The following is a 20817-nucleotide window of genomic DNA, read 5'->3' on the forward strand; positions in this document are numbered from 1 at the left end:
CCACCGCCAGCACCTTGGAGCTGCCTGGGACAGGAGGCAGAGGTGGCTGGCAGGGTGTCACCAGGGATGTCAGACAGTCCCCAGGGATGACGAGCTCTGTCCAGGGATGTCAGAATGTCCCCATGGGTTTCAGGCTGTCCCAGTGGATGCCACGCTGTCCTCAGGGGTGCCAGGCTGTCCCAGTGGCTGCCAGACTGTCCTGATGGACGCCAGGCTGTCCCCAAGGATGTCACACAGTCCTCATGGGTGTCAGGCTGTCCTGATAGATGCAAGGCTGGCCCATAGCTGTCACAATGTCCCCATACTGCCAGACTGTCCTGATGGATGCACGGCTGTCCCCTTGGGTGCCAGGCTGTCCAGTGGGTGTCAGACAGGCCCCAGTGATGCCAGGCTGTCCCTAGTGATGCCAGGCTGTCCCTATGGGTTCCAGGCTGTCCTGACAGGTGTCAGGCTCTCCCCAAGGATGCCACTCTGTCCTCATGGGTACCAGGCTGTCCAGTGGCTGCCAGGCTGTCCCCAGCAATGCCAGGCTGTCCCATGGGTACCACACTGTCCCCCCAGCCCCCAGCTCACCTGCTGTGGCTGCAGATCTGTCCAGGCCTCTGTCGCTCCTCCTTGGCAATGGGCAGCATGTCCAGCACTGCCAGGCTCAGCCCTACAGCCATGCAGCCCCTGAGGAAATTCCTGTGGGACTGGGCAGGGCACAAGGCTTGGGGGTTTCTCCCATCTCCTGCTGTGCCAGGACACCTGAGGCACCCCAAGACCCCTGGTCTGTGCTGGTATCCTCTTCATGTCCCAGTGCCCATGTGAGTCACATCCTGCCCTGGGCTCTGGTTTCCTGCTGCTTCCCTGGCTCTGTCCCTGGGCCATGTGCCCCCCAGGGGACACAGTGACCCCATCTGGGCATCCTGGGGTGCCCTGTGCCCACTGTGGGATGGCCACGAGCAGCTCCAGGTGAGCCAAGTAAGAGGATCCACATCCCCCAGGCTCTGGTGGGTGCTGGAGGACCTCGTGCCCAAAGCAAGGACCCTGAGCCATTGTTGGGATTCAGAGTTCACAGCCAGGAGCCCCTGTTGAGAACAAGCACAGAACCCCAAGCCCAGAACCAGGACCTCCAGGGAACAGATGCTGCAGAGGGTGTTGGATCAAGTTCCTGTGACCCCAGAATAATGGGATTAGTGCAGCTGTAGCTCTGCACAAGAGAGCTCTTCATCCACTTTCTCTCTTTTCCTCCCTCTGGCCATGCAGGGAGCTCATGACTTCAGTGTGTGACTCATGTGGGCAAAGAGCAAATCTGGACAGAATTGGGGCAGGGAGGGTTTGGAGGCATCTTGGGATCTGTGCTGGGCACAGAACATGTTTTCCTTTGGTCTGAGACTGTCTGCTGTGGAAAGTGCATTTAATATATAGCAAATTTTTTTTCTCAAATGGAGCTGTGCCTTCCTTTGGTTCAGTTTGCTGCCAATAAATGAACATCCCTCTGTGTCTCAGGCAGCTCCTTCTCCAAGGAAAGCAGCTGGGAGTTTGTGCCAAGGAGCTGAAAGCTGCAGGTGCAGCCTGGAGTGGAGGAAGCTGAGATTTGCACAAGGCTGCTCTGAGTCTCAGTATGAGGGAAATGGTGGGGAGGGGGTAAGGGACAAAGTCTGATTTCAAATTGTCAGCCATAATTGTCTTGACTTCATGTCCATTCCCATTGCATTAGGAGATGCGGTGGATCAATATCAATTGGAGATTGCTAATATCTATCTATAAACAGGAAAAGAAAACTGAGCAGGGCAAAACACTTCTCTCTGAATTGTTTTAAATATAGTATATTCACTGCCAATAGACTTCTGAAACCTGTATAATTAACCACAAAACAACTGAAGACATAAATGATTGCCAGGGCCTTGTCTTGTTAGGATGTTTTGAAATGTTAATGAGTCTTTGGCACTGAATTCCTGAACTGAAGAGCTGAAGGCTGAACAAGCCTCTGGAGAAAGAAAATTCAGCAGCAACCTCCAAGTTGCTGAGGATGTCAGCAGCCCCCACTGAGCCCATCCCTGCCAAGAGACCATGGGGGCAATGAGCAGCCAAGGAGAGCATCCCTGGGGCTGGGGAAGCAGAACTCAGAGGCACCAGCGGCTCCAGGTGGGAAATGGACTCTGCAATGTGGCTGTGAAAGCCCTGCCTGGGCTTGGCCAAGCAGGACAGCCAAGGCCTGACCCCATGCCCTGGCAATGGGGATCGGTGGCCTCACAGGATGCTCGTGGCTCTCCCGGAGCAGTGGGATGTGGGGTGTGGGATGGTGAGGGCAGGAGAGCAGCAGGAGCCCTGCAAAGCTCTGTGGGCTGGGGGAGGAGGCCACAAGCCCTGGGGCTGCAAGGAACTGGTGTCTTCTCATGGGCCTCAGTGGCAGGGACAGCAGCCACAGCCAGGGGACACAAATGTCATTGCTGCTGGCAGGGGGTGGTCCCAGCCCCACCAAGGCCTTTGGTCACCCCACTGCAGCTCTCCTCCCCTGGCCTAGGCCTGTGCTGCTTCCCTTGCAGACTTTACCCACTGCCCCATTTCCCCACCTCCCTCTGACCCTGGGAGCTCCCAAAGCTTTCCTCATGTCCCTCTGTCCTCCCTTGTTGATGCTTCAGACAAAAAGCTGTGTTTGGCTGAGGAATGGCCAATTCCTGTGGGATTCCCAATTCCTGCCTTCTTCCCACACCCTGCTAAAGCTCCTGTGGCACCCAACCTGTCCCAGGCACAGCCTTGCTGGAATCTGCTCCTTCTCTCCATCTCCCAGTACTGAAATCCATGTCCCATCTGCAGCCCAGCAGAGCAGCCCAGCCCTGTCTGGCCCTGCAGCAGGAACTGGAGGCACTGGAGGTCAGGGACAGCGACTCTGGCTCTGGAATGCTCAGGAGATGCTCAGCTCAGGGAGCTCCTGGTGCCCCAGGGACACAATCACAGAACCACAGGATTAACCATGTTGGAAAAGACCTTTGAGACCATCAAGTCCAGCCTATGACCTAACACCACCTTGTCACCAGATTGTGGCTATAAGTGCCACATGCTGTCTTTCCCTAAACAGCTCCAGGGACAGTGACTCCACCACCTCCTTGGGCAGCCCCTTCCAATGCCCAATGACCCTTTCTGTGAAGAACGTCTTCCTAATGTCCAGCCTAAACTTCCTGTAGCACAGGTTGAGACATTTCCTTTCATCCAGTCCCCTGTTCCCTGGGAACAGAGCCCAAAGCCCACTTGGCTGCAGCCTCCTGTCAGGGAGTTGTAGAGAGTGATGAGGTCTCCCCTGAGCCTCCACTTCTCCAGGATAAACAACCCCAGTTCCAAACTCAGCCACTCCTCACAGCACTTGTGTTCCAGACCCTTCCCCAGCCTTGTTGTCCTGGGCTGGACACGCTCCAGCCCCTCAATGTCCTTCCTAAACTGGTTGCCCAGAACTGGACACAGCACTCGAGGTGAGGCCTCACCAGTGCCGAGTACAGGGGAAGAATCACTGCCCTGCTCCTGCTGGCCACACCATTCCTGATCCAGGCCAGCTGCCATTGGCCTCCTTGGCCACCTGGGCACACTGCTGGCTCATGTCCAGCCTGCTGTCCATCAGTGCCCCCAGGTCCCTTTCTGCCTGGCCACTGTCCAGCCACTCTGTCCCCAGCCTGTAGCACTGCAGGGGTTGTTGTGGCCAAAGTGCAGGACCTGGCCCTTGGTCTTGTTAAATCTCACATTGTTGGATTTGGTCTCTGGATCCAGCCTGTCCAGGTCCCTCTGCAGAGCCCTCCTACCCTCCAGAAAGTTTTGCACCCACCCAGATGGGGATCAGTGTCTTCTCCTGGGCAAACAGTGAGAGGACAAGAGGGGACAGCCTTAAACTGTGCCAGGGGAGATTTAGGCTGGACATTAGGAAGAGGTTCTACACAGAAAGAGTGATTGGGCATTGGATTGGGCTGCCCAGGGAGGTGGTGGAGTCACCATCCCTGGAGGTGTTTAAGACTGGATGTAGCACTCAGTGCCATGGTTTGGCTGACAAGGTGGTGTTGGTTCAAATGTTGGACTTGATGATCTCAAAGGTCTTTTGCAACCTGGATGATTCTGTGATTCTGTGATAATTGTGACATTGCAATGCCCCAGGGAAGCAAGAGGCCGTTGTGACACTGTGGGGCCTTGTGGAACTAAGAGGACCAAAGTGACACTGTGTAATGCATGGCATCATAGAGCCAAGGGGCCATTGTGACATTTTGGGTCCTCGTGGAACCACGAAGGCCACTGTGACACTGTGGGGCCTTGCTGAACCAAAGGGCCATTGTGACACTGCAGGATCCAGTGCAACCAGGGGTCCCAGAAGCCATTGTGGCACTCTGGGGACTCATGGAAACAGGAAGCCACTGTGACACTGTGGGCTAAAAGGAATAAGGAAGACCATTGTGACACTGTGTGGCCTTGTTCAATGATGGGGCCATTGTGAGACTGCAGGGCCCCGTGGAACCAAGGGCCAAGTGTTACTAAGTGGAGCCATGTGGAGGCACAGAGAGCACTGTGACACTGCAGCACCTCATAACACAGGGGTGGTTGTTACATTGTATGGACTCGTGGAATGAAGAATACAATTTTGACACCATGGTGCCCAGTGGAACCAAGAGGCCATTTGGGCACTGTGGAACCAAGGAGATCATTGCTGCACTGTGAGACCTCATGGAACCAAGGAGGCATTGTGATACTGCAGGGCCTTGGGGAACCAAGGAGCCATCAGAATGCTATGGAGACTCATGGAATCATGGAAACCATTGTGAAACTCTAGGGCCTCATGGAACTGTGGTGAAACCAACTCAGCTGGGTGTGAGTGTGGATCTGCTGGAGGGTAGGAGGGCTCTGCAGAGGGACCTGGACAGGCTGGATCCAGGGGCCAAATCCAGCAATGTGAGCTTTAACAAGACCAAGTGCCAGGTCCTGCACTTTGGCCACAACAATCCCTGCAGTGGTACAGGCTGGGGACAGAGTGGCTGGACAGTGGCCAGGCAGAAAGGGACCTGGGGGCACTGATGGACAGCAGGCTGGACATGAGCCAGCAGTGTGCCCAGGTGGCCAAGGAGGCCAATGGCAGCTGGCCTGGATCAGGAATGGTGTGGCCAGCAGGAGCAGGGCAGTGATTCTTCCCCTGTACTCGGCACTGGTGAGGCCTCACCTCGAGTGCTGTGTCCAGTTCTGGGCCCCCAGTTTAGGAAGGACATTGAGGGGCTGGAGCATGTCCAGAGAAGGGCAACAAGGCTGGGGAAGGGTCTGGAACACAAGTGCTGTGAGGAGTGGCTGAGTTTGGAGCTGGGGTTGTTTATCCCGGAGAATAGGAGGCTCAGGGCAGACAAGGTGCTGTTAGGTCACAGGTTGGACTTGATGATCATAAAGGTCTTTTCCAGCCTGGTTGATTCTGTGATTCTCTGAAAGCACCCTTGAAGCAGTTGCAGGATGAGCCCTGGGCCTCCTCTTCAGAAGGTCCAGCAGCCCATGGCCCTCAGCTTCTCCCCACAGGCCCCAAAGCCCATCCTGTCAGTCCTGCAGAGCCTCTCCAGCTCCTCCTCACTGCCCCACAACAGGGAGCCTCACAGCCACACACAGCAGTCCAGATGTGCCCCCTGGCCTGTGCTGCCTCTGGCAAGGGAACAGCACAAGGCACTGCAGGACCCTGCAGACAATTCATGAAGCACTTGTAGGATGATCCTGCTCACCAAGGGATGTTCCCATGGTGCCAAGTCAGGAACTGAAATGGGGAGTGGGGCCAGAGAGGAAAGGGCAAACAGGGATGGGCTGTTTGCAGGGCAGGGGACAGGGATGGGCAAGAGGAAGAAATGTGGATGAGGAAAGAGGAAAGAAAGCAAAGGTGAAGCAAAGGAAATGCTCAGGGCTGTTTGGGGGTGGCTGCCAGGCAGCCCTGGCTCTGAGCAACAACGTCTGCAATGGGACAGGAAACTCACAGCTCATGGGAACAAACTTTCTGGCTGACTTCAGAGGTCACAACAAAGCTGAGTGGTTTCCCTCCCATCCCCAGCCCTTGCTGGCCCCCAGGGCTGATGGTGTTTGTGCTCACTCAGGTTCATCTCCCCACACCAACCCCATGGGGTGCTCACGCCTGCTGTGTGCAATGCAAACAGGGCTCCTGAGCCAGTGCTGCCGTGTCTCTGCCTGGAAGGATCAAGCAGCTCTGGGAGCTGGGGGAGAGGCCAGAGCTGCCAAGGGGGGATGTTGTTGGCAGCTCCATGAGGACGCTCTGGGACGCTGCCCTGGGCTGTCCAGCGCAGTGGGGATGGATCAGCCCCTGCTCTGCTGCTCCTTCCTGGCTCCCCCAGGGACCTTGCAGAGCCCCAGCCATGCTGTTTGCCCCCAGCCTGCCCACGGCCACCCTGCAGCTGCTCACGGGGGTTTTCTCTGCTCAGCATTGGCCTGGGCGTGTTCTGGAGTGAGAAAGATTCTCTGAGCTTTTGCCCCCCTTCCACCAGCACAGGCGCCTGTCGGTGGCTTCTAGGGCTGAAGGCTGAACTCTTAATTCAAATTCAAATTGTAGGTAACAGCTCTGGCCTGATGGCTTATCGGCTAAGCATGCATTTGAAACCAGCACAGAAACTGCTGAATCATCCCATGAAGGACCTTCACCTTGGAGGGGGCTTTGGGGGTCTCCAAAGACCACCAGGATATACAGAGCATGCGTGGTGCACATACTAATGTATTAATGACTTCCGAGAAATGATTTGTATAACCACTCCTATCCTGAAGAATGTAATTAATATTCATGATTTTACCTATAACACTGTGTCTTTGGGGTACTGAGGTATGTGTGTTTGGTGGAAACAATTCCTACACATCCGGTGCACTTGGATGACTTGGTCTCTGAAGTGTCTCTGAACTCGATTGGGGCGATTCAGGAGAGACCCTGGGCAAGGAGCCTCGAGCCCCCAGGCCCTGCCCTGAGGCGTCAGCTGTGCCCCAGCAGTGCCCATGGCCTGTCCCTGCTGCAGCCCCGGCACTGCCACCCCCAGCACTGGCAGCGACCCCGAGAGCACTCAGGCCCTACAGCAACACGAGGGGCAGCAGGGCAGCGGGGCAGTGGCATGGGAGCAGCACTGGCAACACCAAGTGCTGCTGCTCCTTGGCACAGCTGCTGTGCCACCCCTGATCTGCCCCAGCTCTGCACACAGACATTGCTGCTGCAGCTCCACAGAAGGGAACAAAGGGGGATCTCTGGTGAAATCTTGGCTGGGAGATGCTTTAGTTTGTTTAAAGCCACCATGAGCACAGCTCCTCATTGGCTCAGCCTGTGGGTCTAAGAGAAGATGGAGAGAAGCAAAATAACAAATGGCACAAACAATGACCTTTATTTTTGGTCAATTTAAAAAATATAATGCAAAGGAAAAAAAAACCCCACAAGCAAACCAACAAGAACAATCAAGGATGACATATATAACAAGTGATTTCCAGAAATTGGCAACAACTTCACTATTTCTGAAATTGTCCAGTCATCAGTCTCCACACTGCAGCCTTAAGCTCCTGGTTCCTCAGGCTGTAGATGAGAGGGTTCAGAACTGGAGGCACCACTGAGTACAGAACTGACAGTGCCAGATCCAGGGATGGGGAGGAGATGGAGAGAGGCTTCAGGTTGGCAAAAAAGCCAGTGCTGACAAACAAGGAGACCACAGCCAGGTGAGGGAGGCATGTGGAAAAGGCTTTGTGCCGTCCCTGTGCAGAGGGGATCCTCAGCACAGCCCTGAAGATCTGCACATAGGAGAAAACTATGAACACAAAACAACCAAATACCAAACAGGCACTTAGCACAATGAGTCCAAGTTCCCTGAGGTAGTTGGATTTGGAGCAGGAGAGCTTGAGGATGTGTGGGATTTCACAGAAGAACTGGCCCAGGGCATTGCCATGGCACATCGGCAGGGAAAATGTATTGGCTGTGTGCAGCAGAGCATAGAGAAAGGCACTGGCCCAGGCAGCTGCTGCCATGTGGGCACAAGCTCTGCTGCCCAGGAGGGTCCCATAGTGCAGGGGTTTGCAGATGGACACATAGCGGTCATAGCTCATGATGGTGAGGAGGAAATACTCTGCTGAAATGAAAAACAGAAAGAAAAAGACCTGTGCAGCACATCCTGAGTAGGAGATGTCCCTGGTGTCCCAGAGGGAATTGTGCATGGCTTTGGGGACAGTGGTGCAGATTAAGCCCAGGTCAGTGAGAGCCAGGTTGAGCAGGAAGAAGAACACGGGGGTGTGCAGGCGGTGGTTCCAGGCTACGGCGCTGATGATGAGGCTGTTGGCCAGGAGGGCAGCCAGGGAGATGCCCAGGAAGAGGCAGAAGTGCAGGAGCTGCAGCTGCCGTGTGTCTGCGAATGGCAGGAGGAGGAAGTGGCTGATGGAGCTGCTGTTGGACATTCTTCACTTTGGGCATCATGCACTGTCGAAAGAAGACATTGACAAGTTGGATAAAGGTCCTTGAGTCAATCCTATGCTATTATTTTACAAATACACTCAAAATAATACTTTTTCTTTGGGGAACTTCCACTTAACTTTTTTATATTTGAGCTTTCATTTGTACTGCTGAGTTAGTGCCCCTTTCTTAGAAGTGGCAGAAATCCTCATCTCCAGCAGTGCTCTCAGCCTGAACACTGGCAAGCCCAGAGGGAAAACACAGCTCCCTGTGCCCAATGCAGTCAGACCTGCAGGTCCCCACACAGGTGCCTTTTGCTCATTACACCTCCCTGTATTTCTGGGTGATTGTACTTCAAATGTGCTTGAAAAAAAAAGCGGAGTTTTGAAGGCTCCAGTTTCAAAATGTCTTTCTCTAAACTCTTGTCTCTTTCCCTGTGCAGCTGGACAGGGAGGGATACCAAGAGTGGCTCTGGCTCTCTGCTGCCTGGAGCTGTGCCTATTGGGAGCTGTTTCTCTGTGTCCAAGGCTTGTCCCTGCCAGTGCTCCCACAGCCCAGCCCAGTCCTGGGGCTCAGCTCTGCCCTGCAGAGCCCTCCCAGCACAGGGCACTGCCCAGGGGCGTCTCCCTGGCAGCAGCTCCTGAAGGGCAGGGCAGACAAACAGAGATGCTGCAAGCCAAGGTGCTGCTGGTGCTGTCTGTAGGGAGAGGACGGTGAGGAGGCACTTTCTGAGGCAGATCTGCTGATCCCCAGTGGGACAGTGCAGGAGGCTCAGTGACAGATCCAAACCTGACAGCGCCTTTGCCTTTCCTTTGGGAGAAAGCTGAGAGCAGCCCTGGCCATGCAGCACCATCTCCACAGCAGGAGGAATCAGCCCTGATGGGAGTCACCCCTTCCACCTCCAACTTCTCCCCACAGTCCATGGGGAGCTCCCAGGCAGGCTGTGAGCTGCCCCTGGCAGCTGGCAGATCCCCTGCCCTGGCAAAGAGCCCTTAGGGCTGCAGGAGCTGCTCTGCAGGACAGCCCTGGGCACCCCTGGCTGCACCCCCACCTTCCCAGCCTGCAGCCATCCCTGGCAGCAGGAGCTGTCCTGCCCTGTCCCTCTGACGGTGCCCAGGGCAGCCCCGCTCTGCAGCACATCCTCCCCCAAACCAGAAACACCAGCAGAGCCATCCTTACAGTCATATCAGTGCTGTCATGTGTCAGCTTTAGGAGATCCCTGCAGCCAGAGACTTACTGTGTCAGAAGTTGTGAAGATTTCTCCATGAATAAGCTCAGAATTGTCCTTCCAGTTGCTTTAAGCCTCTGTCTGCTTCCCTCCTCTCAGGTACCTGCAGGCAGCACCCTCAGCCCTGCTGGCCTGGGAGAGAAACTGCTCATCAGCAGAGCTGCCTCTTTGAAGCTCTTCTTGGTTGCCAAGAGATCCTCTGTGCCAGGAACCCAGCCCAGCTCAGCAGCACAGCAACAGCACAAGGACTTTAATGAGACTCTTGGGGATTTGGTGTTTTTTATAGTTGAATCAGTCCCTGAGAGTTTTCAAAAAACTTCTCAAGAACTCAGATTCAAACTCAAAGGTTTCTTTTACTTTTAATGGTTCCCTCTGAGGGACACGAGTGAGAAAGTGTCCTCAGTTTCCAGGTAGAGCAGAACACTGGAGGCAGTGATGACAGGTGAGGACAAAGAAGGCAAAGGTGTCTCTGATGCTGAGCAAACCTGGATGTGTTTCAGGAATGCAAAGGGCCAAGGCCTGAGCCCCAGCCCCTGGCAAGGCAGATCCTGTCCCTCCCTCAGTGCTCAGGGCTCTTCCCGGGGCACTGGCATGTGGGGATGTGCAATGCCAAGGGCAGGACCATGGGGCAGCCCCTGCCAGGCTGCTGGGCAGGGACAAGGAGGCCATGAGGCCCCAGGGCTGCAAGGGTCACTTGTGTCCTCCTCATGGCCTCAGGGCCAGGGACAGCAGCCATGGCCAAAGTGCACAGGTTGGCTCTGTCAGGGCCTTGCAGCTCCTGCACATCCCTCTGCCCTCTCCAGCCCAGGCTGTCCTACGCTGTCCATGCCCTGCGCCTCTGTCCCTGCAGGCTGTCGTCATCCCCCGGCTGCCCCACCTCGCTGGCCCTTCCTTTGCTGACAGCTCTGTGTCCTGCCTGCCTCTGCCTTGGGCTTGATACCAGAAGGGTTAATTCAATTTTTGCTATGCCTGTGAACTTTCAGCAGGGAAACAAGGCATGCAGGGGCTGATTTCCCAGCGAGGACGGTTGGAAGAGAAGAAGAGGACATCTGGTTGAAGGTTGCAGTGACAGAAAAAATAAGGACTAAACCTGGAAATTTGGGTGGGTTTTATGGTAATGGTGAAATTGTAATACACATGTAGCAACTGTATATAAGCAATACACTTGTGGAATCAGGTGTCCCTGTAAGGTTAGGAATTATCTCCCATTGGACCTCAGTAAATGATAAATTATACGATGAATATATGATGAATATATGATGAATATATGATGGCCTCTTAAATACCAAACTAGTGTTACAGAGTCTTATTCTGATATTTTGTCAATTTGGTGAAAGCAGGGCCACACAGAACCAAGGAGTCCATGGTGACACAGCGGAACCCCACTGAACCAAGGAGTCCATGGTGACACAGCGGAACCCCACTGAACCAAGGAAACATTTTGACACTGTGAGGGCCCATGGAACCAAGGAGATCATTGCTGACAATACAGAACCCCATGGAACCAAAAGTCCATTGTGACAGAGATGGGCATCATGGAACCATGGGTCCACTGTGACACAGCAGGACCTCATGACACTAAGGAGACCACTGTGACTCTATGGAACCTCATGGAACCAAGAGGCCATTGTGACACTGAAGAGCTTCAGGGAACCAAGGGTCTATTTTGACACAGCAAGTCCTCATTGGAACAAAGGAACCATTGTAAACAGTATGGAAACCCATGGAACCAAAGGTCCATTGTGACACTGTGGGGCTGCATGGAACCAAAAAGCCATTGTAACACATCAGGGCTGCATGGAACCAAAGGTCCATTGTTATACTGCAGATCCAAGGCAACCACAGTGAAACTATGGAACCTCCTGGAACCATGGGTCTATTGTGACACAGCAGGGCCTCATGGAATCAAGGTGACCATGTTATGCTAGGGAACCTCATGGAAAAAGGAATCCATGGGGACTCTGCAGAACCAAGGAGACCATGGCTGACAGTATGAAAGCTCATGGAACTAAAATTCCATTGTGACACAGCAAGGCCTCATGGAACCAAAGGTCCATGGTGACACTGTGGGGCCACATGGAGCCAAGGAGCCATAGTGACACTGCAGTTCTCCATGGAACAAAGGGGCCATTCTGATACTGCTGGGCCTCATAGAACCGAGGTGCCAATTGTGACACTGCAGGGCCTCATATAACCAAGGGGCGACTGCAGTATGGCAGGGCCTCATGGAATCAAGGGGACCGTGGTGACACTTTTGAGCTCCATGGGACAAAGGGTCCATTCTGACACCATGGAACCAAGGAGACCACTGTTACATTACAGGACAGCATGGAACCAAGGAAGCCATCATGAGCCAGTGGGGCCTCATGGAACCATGGAGACCATTAAGACACTTTGAGGCCTCATGGAACCAAAGGACTATTGTGGCACTGAAGGGCCTCATGGAACCAAGGCCACAATAGTGACACTGTGGGGCTCCAAGGGACCAAGGGAGTGAAGAATCAAGAGGATCATTGTGGCACTACAGGGCCTCATGAAACCACGGAGGCCATTTTTATACTTCAAGACCTCACGGAACCAAGCACTTATAGCACTTCAGGGCCTTGTTGAACCAAGAGGACCATAGTGACCCTATGGGACTCAATGGAACCAAGGAGCCATTGTGACACTTTGCAGCCCCACGGATCCAAGGAATCCATTGTGACATTACAAGGCCTCATGGAGGCAAGGAACCATAGTGACACTATGGGGTCTTGTCAGGCCAAGGGGCAATTGTGGTACTGTGTGGCACTACTGAACCAAAGGGACCATTCTGACACTACTAGTCCCCATAGAACTAAGGATTCATCTAACAGCGTGAGGACTCATAGAACAAAAGGTCCATTCTGACATTGTGGGGCTTCATGGAATACTGGAGACCATTATGACACATCAAGGCTCTGTTGAATCAAGCAGGACCTTGTGGAACCAAAGAGTCCATTGTGACACTACAGGACCTCATGGAAGCAATGAGACCATTCTGACACTGTGAGTCCCCATGGAACCAAGGGTTCATTGTGATACTGTAGTACCAAGGAGACCACTGTGGCACTGCAAGGCCTCATGGAAGCAAGGTGCCAGTGTGACACAGCTGCGCCTCATGCAGCCAAAAGGACACTGTGATCCTGAGGAGCACAACAGATCTGTGGGGCCATTGTGACACTGCAGGACTATATGGAATCATGGAGACCACTGTGACACTCTGAGGCCTCAAGGAACCAAGGGGCCATTTTGTCATTGTGCAGCTCCATGGAACCAAGGAAACCATTTTCACACTGCAAGGCCTCACGGAAGCAAGGGGCCATTGTGACACTACAGGACCCTATGGAAGAAAAGGCGCAGTGACGCAATGGGGCCTTGTGGAACCAAGGATGCAATCTGACACTACAGGGCTGAATGGAACCAAGGGGTAAATGTGACACTGCAGGGCCCCATGGGTCAAAGGGAGCATGGAACATGGAACAGGTCTGGCTGGCTTGGCCTCCCAAAGGCCACCTTTTTGGTCCAGCTGACCTTGGCAAGGGTTGCTTCTCATCTGCCCCTTAAACACTGGAGGTCCATGCATTCCTTCTTATGGAGAAGAATCATTTCTTCTGTCCAGGTGCTCATGGCCGAAATTGGTACTCTTCCAAAATTCCCTATAGGCCAGGGTTTCTCCCAGACAAAAGCTACCAGAGCAGACAGATTTGGCTGCCTTGGTCTCTGGTGGTTGCCTTCCATCTGCCTTCGAAACACTGGGGCTCCATGCTTTTCTTCTTATGGTGATGACTGGTCTTTCTCATCCAAGCAGGAATTAGGAACGACAGACAACATGTTGGAAAGTAACCCTCAAAAATTTGCCTCTTGCCATGGTGAAACAAAGAACGTTAGAACTCAGCAGCTAAAGGCTCGCTGAGTAGAACATTACAAAAATGACCTTGGCCAAAATCAGGGACCTGGAAATTTGTTTGCCAAAAATCATGTCCAATGAAACAAGCACTTCCCAGGGTTTATCTACATTGCAACACTCAAGACTTTCCCATGCCCCCCTCCCCCACCTCCACTCCTGAGTCCACGCAACCTGTCCTGCCACAAGGTAAGTATCCAGGTTCCCTTTGCTGTTCTTCCGTGGAACAAGGCTGTCATGTACAGCCCTTTTCTGGTAATTTTGGGGAGGGGGCTTTTGTTACTTTATCAGAAAATAAAGTAACAAAGTCCTGTAGGTCAACTCTTGCAGCTTGCCCTCCTTCAGTGCCTGTGTGGTCCAATTCTGCTGAGTCCCAGATTTTTAAACCTTACAGCTTTAATTATTGTTATGAGAACTCAGCTATTTCTAGTTAAAGGATAACTTAGACCTTCTCTACTTTAACAATTCTCTAATAAATTCAATCTCTTAGCTTAACAATCCTCTACTGATTAATCTCTCTAGTGTATATAGGCTTTTGAAATTACACCTCACCAGGTGCAATGCATTAGTCAAGCATTCTGGAGTGTCTACGCCTTAAAAGTTACTCCCTAATTTTCTCAGGGTATTTATCTTGTTAAACTAAACACAGATCTAGACTGAAAATATCTGATATAGCAAAGTCACAAAACCATAAATCCCTTAACTCACCATGGCACAGCTCCCTATGAAATTAAAGGACTACAAGATTCCTAGCTAAATATGATATAACTCCTTTTCAATGGAGTTGAAAAGGAGTTCCTGAGTTCCCTAAAGTAAGGAGGTTCTCCTTCCACCATCTCTACTGCTACCATCCCAAGTGACCAGATGTCCACCTTGGGGCCCTGAGCACCACTGCTCCCAGCAGGGGCCATCCCCTGAGCAGTCCCTACCATTGAACTCCATTTATCCTGCTCAGGGCCAGAGAGGCCAAGATCAGCTGAGGACAAAAACAAAGCCTGCTAAAGGCAGCTGGAATGAGGAAACCAAGCGCAAGAATTCCACACTCTCAAGCTGACAAAGTGCTGTGGAATAGTGCTGGAAGAGTGGCTGTGCTCTGTTTCCTCAGAGCTGTAGCTAAGGAAGGATGGAAGTGGCCACTTAGAGAAACCCTCAAGGTTCATTTAGTGGCTTTGATTTATTCACTTGAAGCTGCAGCTTGGAACTCTGTGCCTCTGGAAGGGACACACACAAACCAAAGCCACTTCTGACAGCCTGCTTCTCTCCAGACCTCTCAGCACTGGGCAGCTTCTCTCAGCTCACAGCAGGGCTCTGTGCACTCCCACAAGGAGAACTTCAGATCTGCACCACTCAGAAGCAGCCCCACACCCCACAGCCTGCAAAGCAAACCAGCCAGCACACGGGTTCTGAAGTGCCACCTCTGCTCCCCCTAAGAAGGTTTGGTTTTGCTGGGTTGGTTCCCCCTGCCCCTGCCCCTGCCCCTGCCCCTGCCCCTGCCCCTGCCCCAGCCCCAGCCCCAGCCCCAGCCCAGGGCCAGGAGGTGGCACAGGTTGTCATCAGGACCAGGAGCCACCTCCAGTTCCACAAAATCCACCCCCACAGGGCCCCCTGTGCCAAACAGCAACTTGGCAGTGGCTGAAGAATGAAACCATCAAAATCCCAGCAAAGGGGAACCTCTGGTGCCCAGCCAGGCCCTGGGGCTGGGCTCACCTGACAACCAGCTGATTGTCAGGTAGATTATGGCCTTGAGGAACAGCCCCAGCCAAAGTCCATCAGCTTAGCCACACCTGTGGCTGGCTCCAATATTATGTTCTCAGGCTTCACATATCATGGATGATGTTCTCAGGACCCTGCAGTCAGGATGATGTTCTCAGGATCCTCCAGCACCTGGGGGAACAGCGCTGGGGCCACCTCCTCCGGCAGGAGCCTCTGCTCCCTCAGGAATCATGGAAGGCCTGTGAGCACTTAAGACACTCCATCAGCATTGTGGAGCTGTTGGGGAGATTGAATCATTCCAGGAGATAGAGGCTAATGTGGAAAGCCACAGGAGAACACCCTGATGAGCAGCACCAGCCCTAGAGGCAAACAGGGGCATTGGGCTGCGGGGTGACCACGATGCCATCAGTGGAACTAGTGCTGCAAGGAGGTCTGGCAGTCCCCACCCAGGGGATGCCCAAGTGCCCCCTTCCCCTGCCCACCGGGGCTGGGCATTCCCCAGCTGGGATGCTCTGTGTCCCCTGGTGACCCCACACCCACTCCCCCTTCACTGTCCAGGCTTCCATATTCCTGCGCCTCAGCTCATCCCTGCCCATCCCACCTCAGCTTCTCTCTCTGGCCCCAGTCTCTCACCAGCTCAGCCCACCGGGAGATGTGATCCTGGGCCATGCGTTGATCTCTCCCTGCAAGCCCAGGGGAGCAGCAGGCTGAGCCATCTGCTGCTCATCCACCAGCCCCTCCAAGCCCCTCTTCCTGCATCCCCTCCACTCCTGCCACTCACCAGGGCACCCAAGGAGTCCCCGAACCGCAGCTGCTGTTCCCCAGCCTCGGGACCACCCAGTTCTGTTTCTAAATAGGCTCCTCCACCTTCCCTGTGTGCAGGACCCAGCCACCTCTGACCGCCCTGGGCTGGGCTTCCCGACCCACCCTGGGCACCAGCAGTGCAGGGCTGCACTTGGGCAGCTGCCCCATGCAGGAGGCTCCCTACTCCCCACCATTCCGGGGCTGGTCTGGCAGCTGCTGGAATCTGGAGTTTGGAGCTCTCTGTGCAACAAGGAGGAATTTTGGGGTTTGAATTTCCAGGCTTGAGACACTGGCGCTGCTGTTATCAATCATGGCCTGAAGGGCTGGAACACTGAGAATGGAGCCAGAGCCAGAGCCCAGATCTGCAGGGAGCCCAGGAGTCCCTCCTGCCAGGAACATCCCCCTCAGCTTTTCCATGGCCAGGAGGGAGCAGCAGCCAACAGGATCAGCCAGGAAGTGCTGATCACGAATATCCCACATACCCCTGGAATCTCTCTATGTTCTGCCCATGCTGGTCCTAATCTGTGCAGGGAACAGAGCATGATGCAGCTGAGGCAGGGATTGCAGCTCCCTGCCCAGGCTCTGTGCTCCCCCTGCCAGCCCCCACTGACACCCCTCTGCCCTCATTGTCCCTCACAGGTAACCTGGAGCTCTTCCTGCTGCCCCTCCCTGGGAACACAGACCCTGTCCTGGCCCTGCTGGCACAGCTGCCCCACACCAGTGCTGCCAGCCTGGCCACACACCCTTCTGCCCTGACAGGGCTCAGCCTAGGCCCTTCCCAGATCCTGATGCCCAAGGGCAGGGCTGGGAGAAGGTGGCAGCAGCCCTGAGGGCAGTTGGAGCTCCACAGCCCCTGGGCTGGATCCTGCTGTCAGTGCTGTCCTTGCCACCTGCCAAACCCCCATGGCTGCTCCATCTCAGAGCTGCTCAAGATCCCTTCCAAGGCCATCGAGTCCAACTTGTGACCAATCCCCACCTTGTCACCCAGCCCAGAGCACTGAGTGTCACATCCAGTCATTCCTTGGACACTGCCAGCGATGGAGACTCCAACACCTCCCTGGGCAGCCCCTTCCAAGGCCTGACCACCCTTTCCTGGCCAATCTGAGCCTCCCCTGGCACAGCTTGAGGCCCTTTCCTCTTGTCCTGTTCATCCATTTCTTCTGTTTACAGGGACAACCAAATGTCTCCCTCCTTCCCTGCCCGATATCCAACAGCAGACAGTCCATAGCCAGCATTCCTGTCCCTGGGAGCACCAGGAGGGACATTTGATGGCTTATGCAGCACTGAGAGAGGAGAAGGCAGGAATTCTCATTTATTTCTTTTCCATGCCCAAGGAGACTCACGCAATGGGAAAAGGAGCTGTTGTTTGTGGAGCTGCCCTGCAGGGCTCCAGCCCAGAGCAGAGGCTTTGGGGAGGTCAGGTGTGGTCCCACCTGCAGGTTGGGCTCTCTGCTGGGTCAGTCAGGGGCTACTGGTGTGGGGCAGCCAAGCAAAGAGGAACTGTCCCAGCAAGGGTGAAGTTTGGCAACAACTGTGAAACAGAGGCCAGAGGCAGCAATAATGACAGGTTAAAGGTGTGTCAGAAACAGGGCTAATTCTCAAAATTCAGTGATTTAGTCTGTGGCATTGCTAGAAGTGTTTGACCTACACTGTTTCCCAGAATTCAACAAATCTCTGCCACAGATGGATGCCTTTTTCTTGGAATGGACAAAAGACCTCCCTGTGTGCAAGACTCATGTGCCTTCCTACTTTCTCTGGTCTGAGGGCAAAAGTATCTTTTCTTGTTCAGCTGTGCTGCTCCTTTTCACTCTGGTGGCTCAAACAGTGGAAACAGGAACTTCAAACCAGTGCAAAGACTTGGGAAATTTCAATGGGAATAGATTATCTAGAGCTACACTTGATCTGTCCTCTATCACTCAGTGGACTTGGAGCAGATTCTTCATAAATGATGCATGGGAAGGAGTAAATATGGAGTAAATCTGGTTCTATTACTTGTGTGATGTAATTCAGCCTTGAAAAGGAGCGATGCTTTTAGGCACCGGTATGCACGTGTCTAAAGCACATGAATTCTCTGGTAGTTCCAAATTTATTCTGAGGCTTTGTACTCAACTGCTGATTTTTTCCTGATGTTGCTCATTTTAGCTTCAATGTTTGCAAAATAATGCAGATAAGAGGAAACAAGAAATTTAAGAGTTTAAAAAAAAAACAAGATCAACCTCTGACAAAACTGCAAGAAAGGTTTGGGGATTTTTTATTGTACAGATTTTCTTTCATTAATTATTTTGCCAGTAAATATGTTGTTCCTAACTACTGATTTATGCCTTTTGAACCACAGATATTTATCATTACTTCTTTTAGTATTAATTACACCTTTTAAACCCCATGTACAACAGACTAATGCAATCAAAACTAGTTTTCTATCCCAAAGAGACTGAAAAACTTGTTTCTTTAGCCCAGTAGCACCAAACCCTGTGTGTTTGGCATCCCATCTCACACAGCCGGTCCCTGTATCTCCACAGGGGATTTCTCCCCAGGGCAGCCGTACGGCGATATTGACACCCCGAGCACAGCCATTCGGGCCGCTGTGAAGGCATTTGGAACTGCAGAGACGTTCTTCAGCAGCAGTGCCTGTCTTTAGTCTTTCTGACTTCATTCCCTCTGTCTTCACTCCCTCTGTCTTCATTCCCTCTGTCTTCATTCCCTCTGTCTCTCTCCCTGTGATAGGTTGGGTCTCAAAAACCAATCAGAGACGTAGATCCAATTAGAGAATTTATTAATTGAGCAAGCAGTTATCAGCCAAAAGAGCGCTGGGCGGGGGGAGACCAGTCCCTTGCTATCCTACCGCACCGCGCCCAAAGGTTGCAAGCAATTTTCTTTTATACGCCTTTTCACTCCCTCTCTTCGCGTCCCCTCGTGGGTCCCGATTGACGGCCCTTCGGGTGTCTTGATTGGCCATTGAGTCGTCTAGTGTTGGCGTTCTCTGCGTTGTTTGATCATGGTTTTTTTACCGTGGGGTGCGCAGGGCTCTCGGGGGGGGGGGGGGTTCTCTTGCATAGCGGTTAAGCTGTGACTGCTTCGTGGGAATTGCTCAAGGCTGCTGACCGGCCTTGTGGTGGGGGCTTTCTTAAGTCGGGGCTGCCTTGTAAAGGGAGTTGCTGTGCTGTGCTTGTACAAGGTCGTTTCGCGAGCCTTAAGTGTAACGGTTTAGTTTTAAAACAAAAGCTATTTCTGTCAAAGCAAAACTCAGCAAAAGTAAAGAAGCAAGAGTTAAGAATTCAACTTATTAATTCTTCGTGAACTATACCTTCTGTAATCTATCACACTCCCCTGCACAGCCGAGCAGGGCTGGCGGGAGCCGCGCTCCCCTCAGCGCCCCTGAGCAATGGCGGCAGCAATGGCGGCGCCGCTCCCTCAGCGCCGCCCCGGGGCCGAACGGGTGCCCTTTGGCGCCAAGACGGGACCGCGGCTCCTCCGGCATTGCCCCGCTCGGCCATGGCCGCCCCCGCCGAGCCCGGGCACTTGCCCGGCTCCAAGGAGCCGCCGGCGCTGCTGCGGCTGAAGCGCAAACGCCCTGCGCGGAGGACCGACCCCGCCGCCGCCGCCGCTGCCGCCGCTGGCCCGGCCCCGAGCCCTTCTCCAGCCCGGACAAGGCGCCGCAGCGGGCGGCGGCCGCCCCTCAGCCCCCGGGCCCGGCCCCGGCGGGCGGGGAGCCCTCGGCAGCGCCCTTGTGGCAGCAGGACCGAGCCCCGGCACCGGGCTGTGTCCCCGGGGCGCCGCAGAGCCCAGGGCACACACGGACAGGGCACTCGGCGCCATCGCCCCCAGCCCCGCAGCCCCTTTGGAACCGGCCCGGGGCTCGCCCTGCCTCCTCCAAGGCCCTGCTGGGCTCCAGCTGTTGCTCAGCGCTGCGTGGGGATCTTGTGCTCGGCCCGAGCGGGCTTTGTTTGCAGCCCGGGGTGCTGAGGGTCACTCGAGAAATGTCACTGCAAGGGCAGTTTTTGAAATTATCAGCTAGGTGCTTCCTTTGTGCTCTGCCGTATGCCGCTGTTTTATTCAATTTTTAGAGCCTGCCTCAGAAGAGAAACCTCCCCGCATAGCAGAGCCTGCTGAAAGATCCAACATCCTCGAACTAAGTAAGGGATGGAACAGCACAGACTGCTGAAAAGATTCCAGCTGTTCTCAGGGTACACAGAAAGCTGAAACAGTTTAACTTGGTATTTGGTGCTCCATGCCTGTAATAAATTACAATCAGTTTAGTTCACGAACTGTTTGAAAAGGGTGATAAGTCTTAAATTGCCTTTCCATTTATTTTTCTTTTTGCTGTTATAAAAACGATTCTTGCTTTAAACCAATATACTTAAACAAGCTAGTGGCTCTGCAACCCCCACAGGATGCTTACAAGCGGCACTGCCCAACCCCCACGAGACAGATACAAAAAGAATTTGACTCAGGGGCCATAAAACCTCCCCCTACCAAGAGCCCTGTGCAACCCCCACGGTGAGACCATCCCAGGAGGCCCAGTAACAACCACACAAAGCAGAGCACGACAGCCTAGACGACTCAGCAGCCAATCAAGGATTCATGAAGACACGCCAATCAAGGCATACGGAGAGAGTGGGATACGAAAGGGTTATAAAAGTTAGTCCTCTGTAAGCCGGGGTGCGGTGCATAGAGGTATGCTTGAACCTCTGCCCGTCCAGCGCTGTCTTGACTGATATCCGCTTGCTTTTTAATTAATAAATTCTT

The 20817-nt window shown here is 53.7% G+C and overlaps 2 protein-coding genes across 2 annotated transcripts in view; both read right to left on the reverse strand.

Annotated features, from left to right (window-relative positions):
* The window catches only part of LOC146421984 (olfactory receptor 14A16-like), a 468355-nt gene that overhangs the window by 317042 nt on the left and 130496 nt on the right, over nt 1–20817 (reverse strand). The window lies entirely within an intron of this gene.
* On the reverse strand, nt 7406–8406 carry LOC146421995 (olfactory receptor 14A16-like). Its single transcript, XM_085046893.1, has one exon. The coding sequence runs from the start codon at nt 8404–8406 to the stop codon at nt 7474–7476; it is 933 nt and encodes a 310-aa protein (XP_084903019.1). The 3' UTR covers nt 7406–7473.

Source organism: Lichenostomus cassidix, unplaced genomic scaffold, assembly GCF_008360975.1.
Source record: "Lichenostomus cassidix isolate B80296 unplaced genomic scaffold, HeHo_3.0 HiC_scaffold_46, whole genome shotgun sequence".
NCBI classification, from domain to species: Eukaryota; Metazoa; Chordata; class Aves; order Passeriformes; family Meliphagidae; genus Lichenostomus; species Lichenostomus cassidix.

Excerpts from the sequence above, each read along its gene's own strand:
- LOC146421995 (XM_085046893.1), bottom strand. The coding sequence starts at position 8,406 with ATGTCCAACAGCAGCTCCATCAGCCACTTCCTCCTCCTGCCATTCGCA.